Source organism: Contarinia nasturtii, unplaced genomic scaffold (assembly GCF_009176525.2).
Source record: "Contarinia nasturtii isolate CC-2019 unplaced genomic scaffold, AAFC_CNas_1.1 Cnas_scaffold_2735, whole genome shotgun sequence".
Classification (NCBI taxonomy): domain Eukaryota; kingdom Metazoa; phylum Arthropoda; class Insecta; order Diptera; family Cecidomyiidae; genus Contarinia; species Contarinia nasturtii.
This window is the reverse complement of record NW_022200052.1, coordinates 1-5558: the sequence shown is the minus strand read 5'-3', so window position 1 is coordinate 5558 and position 5558 is coordinate 1. Positions and strand designations below refer to the sequence as shown.

General features: G+C 33.4%; 2 protein-coding genes across 3 annotated transcripts; both read right to left on the bottom strand.

Moving 5' to 3' along the window:
* Window positions 1-453: 453 nt before the first annotated feature.
* Window positions 454-3183, bottom strand: LOC116348979 (solute carrier organic anion transporter family member 74D-like). Of its 2 annotated transcripts, none has more exons than XM_031780224.1 (7): window positions 3104-3183; window positions 2873-3029; window positions 2697-2809; window positions 2248-2456; window positions 1651-2182; window positions 910-1573; window positions 454-846 (listed from the first exon to the last, which is right to left on the bottom strand). In XM_031780224.1, the coding sequence occupies exons 2-7, from the start codon at window positions 2935-2937 to the stop codon at window positions 489-491; spliced, it is 1941 nt and encodes a 646-aa protein (XP_031636084.1). In that variant the 5' UTR covers window positions 2938-3029; window positions 3104-3183; the 3' UTR covers window positions 454-488. The 2 variants fall into 2 exon arrangements, with proteins under 2 accessions (XP_031636084.1, XP_031636085.1); XM_031780225.1 differs by having other exon boundaries at window positions 2873-2937; window positions 3104-3179.
* An 853-nt stretch (window positions 3184-4036) lies between these two features.
* On the bottom strand, window positions 4037-5550 carry LOC116348981 (solute carrier organic anion transporter family member 74D-like). Its single transcript, XM_031780226.1, has 3 exons — window positions 5234-5550; window positions 4493-5156; window positions 4037-4429 (listed from the first exon to the last, which is right to left on the bottom strand). Exons 1-3 carry the CDS (start codon window positions 5544-5546, stop codon window positions 4072-4074), a joined length of 1335 nt encoding a protein of 444 aa, XP_031636086.1. The 5' UTR covers window positions 5547-5550; the 3' UTR covers window positions 4037-4071.
* Between the last annotated feature and the right edge of the window lie 8 nt (window positions 5551-5558).

Here is a 5558-nt window from a genome sequence, read left to right as displayed (position 1 = left end):
AAATCGCCGAGGACTACTTTATTGGAGTTTTTAAATGACAACCAGTCAATGTTCAATCATATAGATGGACAATCAACATTTGGAAAGGGTTTTAAAATAACATATTTGTTGGACATATTGTATTTCACGCGGACAATATTTTGATAAGATAAAAAGGATTGATAATTTTCGTTTGATATAATAAAAATGTTGTCAAAACTAACCACATTTCTTTAGATGTAAACAGCTTTCGCATGCGCTTACCTTGAAGTGAACCTTAGCGTCATACATAGCATTGTTGTCATAGTTCACCCATGACGTCACAATGCTAAAGCATATGAAGAATTTGTGCTTTGCGACTGTTATTTTTTCTGTTTTGTTATTAATTTCGGATGTTTGTACATTATTATGAACGCCCAAACATTTCTTGAAAATATATTTTCTTCTTGGAAACATTTTAAAATCTACAAACAATCTGGTTAAGTAATTTTTATTGATTAAATAAAAAGTTAATAATTTGTATTAAGTGGCTCAATTTCGGATGGGTCGTCTTCTACTTTGACACATTTTTGTTTATCATTATTTGAATCGCCGTATAAATCAATATCTCTGCCATAGTACCAAATCATGAACTGAAAACAAGCGCCAATCGCGAGGAAAATGGCTGAAGCGGTATGAATATAATATCGAAATTTGATTGAGTCATACAAGAGGCAATTGCCTTGCCGTCCACACTTATGGTTCCAAATTAAACAAGTGGAATCGATAATGCGACCAAAAATGATGGGTGCCGGAATTAAAGCAAATAAACTAGTTATAAATAGCGAGAAGCCTTGGCCCAATGCTTTGTCTCGTGGTTCCACCGATCTGCAAATATTATAAAATCACTCAATAGCTATTATAATTTTTTTTTGTTATAAAATGAATTACCGTAAACCAACTAATATGGTTGACATAAAACCAGTAATAAGGAAAAAGCCTGATAACAATGAAATTAGTGTGTATGCATAGAAGTCAAAATTGCAATCTCCAATGCATGCACCAGATGAAACATGGTGCTCCACTTGAACGACATTTGATGGGCCTTCAGTGCATGAGCAATTGTTGTAAGCGTTTAACCTTTCATCAAACGTTTTGCATCCAGCATGACACGGTGAAAAATATGTTGTACTTGTTGAATGGTCACATAGAGGAGTGTAAGAAATTCCTTCACAAACACAGTTCGCATTACATGAAACCATCGATTGTTCGACTGTCAATGATTGACTGTTGTCACATCCCAGTTGGGTATATGATAATATACAAAACACTGTGACTAAACCAATAACAAAATTCCAAAGAAATAAGTACTTCGGTGATGGTTGATATTTTTTAATAATATAACCACTCAATAAAATGCCCGCCGCCAACCCAAACATGTTGATTGGTCCAGTAAAAGCACTTCCTCCGGCTGACGTTTTATTAAATTGAACTTCCATTATTCGACCCATGAATGTCATGGGACCAGAAAAAGAAATTGTATAAAATGTAATAGCGAAACAGTTTAACATCAGTAACTTATTCGTTAATAATCGCCATATCGCTTTTGGAAAATCTGAATATGAAAACAAAAATGGAACATAGATTTTTTCCTTTTCTCAATTTTTCTTTTTTAATTCATTTTTTTTATACCTTTCAGTTTACCGTTTTCAATCTCTTCAGTTTTTTGTTCCGACTCACATTTTTCTTCGTCCATTTCATGTTTTTCCACCGTTTTTTCTTTTTTCAGACTTTTTGGAAATAAACCAATTACGCCAGAGAAAATAAACATCAATACACCAATCAATAGCCAACCAACCCACCAAGCACCCATCCAGCGTTGATCGTCTCTTGAAATTAACGGTGTTAGCGTGAGAGCAATATAAAATCGCTTTAATATTATGTAACTGAATCCGTATCCGAACGCTGGACCGAAAATACGCATTGCAGATGCATAAGACAACATTAACGGAGAGTTACGTTGATTTGTGTTATCATCGATGTATGTTGTTCCGAGTGAATAGTAAAGTGTGTTGCCAATTCCGAGCACGAATTGCGATAAAAATATCAGGAATAGAGGTACATAAGAAAATATCTCATCGCATTCGTCACCAAATATGGCGGATTTTTGGCATATTTTATTTTTGAGATTTTTCGAATTCAAACCGATCTCTGACGAAATATTCTGTATTATATGTAGAAATTAGAACAAAATTATCACAGATTTATTCGAAATTGTCTTGATGTTACCTGATTCCATGATGAGTATTCTTGTGTGTATTGTAGTGCTTCTTCGCCAGCACCATAAATGAAGTGGGGCGACGCCAATATGAAACATGATAACGCGCTTAGAGCAATACCCCATGACATCCATTTTGGAGTATTTTTTTGACCACCGAAATACGTTAAAATCAATGACAATAAAATCTGCGATATCTCGTTGCCACTGATTATAAATCCTATAAATATATATGAAATAAAAGTATATTTGAAGTAAGTGCAAAGCATCGTGATAATAATGTGCAGTCTGTACAATAATTAACTAGAAAAACCAACGATTTCATAGTGATTACTTGATTAGTAATCACTGATTACTCAAGTTCGTACTTATATAATATAGAAACGATAATGCCGTTACGGCGTGATCTTTTTTCTATTCAATTGGGCATAAAAGCCGATCTCAAATAGCTTCAATTCACCTGTTGTTTGGCTAGGAATTTTGAAGCGTTTTTCAATTGTAGTTAATGTGATATTAAAGTACGTAGTACCAGCCGATTGAATTGTCCCGAGCAGCGAATAAACAACAATAAACCTATTATAAAAAAGTGTATAATGAATAAATTTGAATGGGTGAACTTGTGTATGAATCCATTACCAACTTGTTTTTGCAAATTTCTGTATCCACTGTGGGTGCCAGCAAGAAATTCCACAACCGTCCATCTTATACAGGGTTTCGTTTCAAATGAAAAAGAAAATTCAATAAAGACACTTTTTCAAACTATCCTCTCTAGTTATTTGATTGTGATAATCGTCTATAAATATTAGTTGTTTAGATCAGTATATTGTTCATTTTGATAAATGCAATCATTGCATTTCAAAATCTCACCTAATTATTATTTGGATGAGTGTTTTCATTGATATTTTTTCTATGTTTAAAATTTAGAATTTGAACTAATTTATTTCGACAATTAGAAGAAGGAAAAATAATACTGATGAAAAACTGATGACACTTTTGTATTGATTTATACAAAATACACCAATTGAACGGGTCAGAATAAAAATCCGACTTGTACGTAGAGTCTATAAAAGTGAGACACAGAGTTTTTTTACATAGAATTTTTGTTGTATTACAATTATTATTATTATTCAATTCTCCGTTGATATAAATTTCTTCAAATATGTTGCAATCTATTTCAAACAATCGGTTATCAAACTTAATCAGGCATTTTTACGATTACAAAGACGATACATGATTACACACTGTGAAAGCATTATCACTTTCCTATTGTTAGTGGTGCTCACGTTGGAACAAAGAAATTCGTTTGCTTCCATCCATTGCATGATTATCTGGCTTCGAAAATGTTCTAAATCGCCGAGGACTACTTTATTGGAGTTTTTAAATGACAACCAGTCAATGTTCAATCATATAGATGGACAATCAACATTTGGAAAGGGTTTTAAAATAACATATTTGTTGGACATATTGTATTTCACGCGGACAATATTTTGATAAGATAAAAAGGATTGATAATTTTCGTTTGATATAATAAAAATGTTGTCAAAACTAACCACATTTCTTTAGATGTAAACAGCTTTCGCATGCGCTTACCTTGAAGTGAACCTTAGCGTCATACATAGCATTGTTGTCATAGTTCACCCATGACGTCACAATGCTAAAGCATATGAAGAATTTGTGCTTTGCGACTGTTATTTTTTCTGTTTTGTTATTAATTTCGGATGTTTGTACATTATTATGAACGCCCAAACATTTCTTGAAAATATATTTTCTTCTTGGAAACATTTTAAAATCTACAAACAATCTGGTTAAGTAATTTTTATTGATTAAATAAAAAGTTAATAATTTGTATTAAGTGGCTCAATTTCGGATGGGTCGTCTTCTACTTTGACACATTTTTGTTTATCATTATTTGAATCGCCGTATAAATCAATATCTCTGCCATAGTACCAAATCATGAACTGAAAACAAGCGCCAATCGCGAGGAAAATGGCTGAAGCGGTATGAATATAATATCGAAATTTGATTGAGTCATACAAGAGGCAATTGCCTTGCCGTCCACACTTATGGTTCCAAATTAAACAAGTGGAATCGATAATGCGACCAAAAATGATGGGTGCCGGAATTAAAGCAAATAAACTAGTTATAAATAGCGAGAAGCCTTGGCCCAATGCTTTGTCTCGTGGTTCCACCGATCTGCAAATATTATAAAATCACTCAATAGCTATTATAATTTTTTTTTGTTATAAAATGAATTACCGTAAACCAACTAATATGGTTGACATAAAACCAGTAATAAGGAAAAAGCCTGATAACAATGAAATTAGTGTGTATGCATAGAAGTCAAAATTGCAATCTCCAATGCATGCACCAGATGAAACATGGTGCTCCACTTGAACGACATTTGATGGGCCTTCAGTGCATGAGCAATTGTTGTAAGCGTTTAACCTTTCATCAAACGTTTTGCATCCAGCATGACACGGTGAAAAATATGTTGTACTTGTTGAATGGTCACATAGAGGAGTGTAAGAAATTCCTTCACAAACACAGTTCGCATTACATGAAACCATCGATTGTTCGACTGTCAATGATTGACTGTTGTCACATCCCAGTTGGGTATATGATAATATACAAAACACTGTGACTAAACCAATAACAAAATTCCAAAGAAATAAGTACTTCGGTGATGGTTGATATTTTTTAATAATATAACCACTCAATAAAATGCCCGCCGCCAACCCAAACATGTTGATTGGTCCAGTAAAAGCACTTCCTCCGGCTGACGTTTTATTAAATTGAACTTCCATTATTCGACCCATGAATGTCATGGGACCAGAAAAAGAAATTGTATAAAATGTAATAGCGAAACAGTTTAACATCAGTAACTTATTCGTTAATAATCGCCATATCGCTTTTGGAAAATCTGAATATGAAAACAAAAATGGAACATAGATTTTTTCCTTTTCTCAATTTTTCTTTTTTAATTCATTTTTTTTATACCTTTCAGTTTACCGTTTTCAATCTCTTCAGTTTTTTGTTCCGACTCACATTTTTCTTCGTCCATTTCATGTTTTTCCACCGTTTTTTCTTTTTTCAGACTTTTTGGAAATAAACCAATTACGCCAGAGAAAATAAACATCAATACACCAATCAATAGCCAACCAACCCACCAAGCACCCATCCAGCGTTGATCGTCTCTTGAAATTAACGGTGTTAGCGTGAGAGCAATATAAAATCGCTTTAATATTATGTAACTGAATCCGTATCCGAACGCTGGACCGAAAATACGCATTGCAGATGCATAAGACAACATTAACGGAGAGTT

Bases quoted from the DNA above. Each gene is read 5' to 3' on its own strand.
- LOC116348979 (XM_031780224.1), bottom strand. From the start codon at position 2,937: ATGGACGGTTGTGGAATTTCTTGCTGGCACCCACAGTGGATACAGAAA. The intron at 2,810-2,872 runs GTAATGGATTCA...TTTTTATAATAG, and splicing joins AAATTTGCAAAAACAAGTTG to GTTTATTGTTGTTTATTCGC. The intron at 1,574-1,650 runs GTATAAAAAAAA...TTTCATATTCAG, and splicing joins TGAAAACGGTAAACTGAAAG to ATTTTCCAAAAGCGATATGG.
- LOC116348981 (XM_031780226.1), bottom strand. From the start codon at position 5,546: ATGTTGTCTTATGCATCTGCAATGCGTATTTTCGGTCCAGCGTTCGGA. The intron at 5,157-5,233 runs GTATAAAAAAAA...TTTCATATTCAG, and splicing joins TGAAAACGGTAAACTGAAAG to ATTTTCCAAAAGCGATATGG. The intron at 4,430-4,492 runs GTAATTCATTTT...TAATATTTGCAG, and splicing joins ACCATATTAGTTGGTTTACG to ATCGGTGGAACCACGAGACA.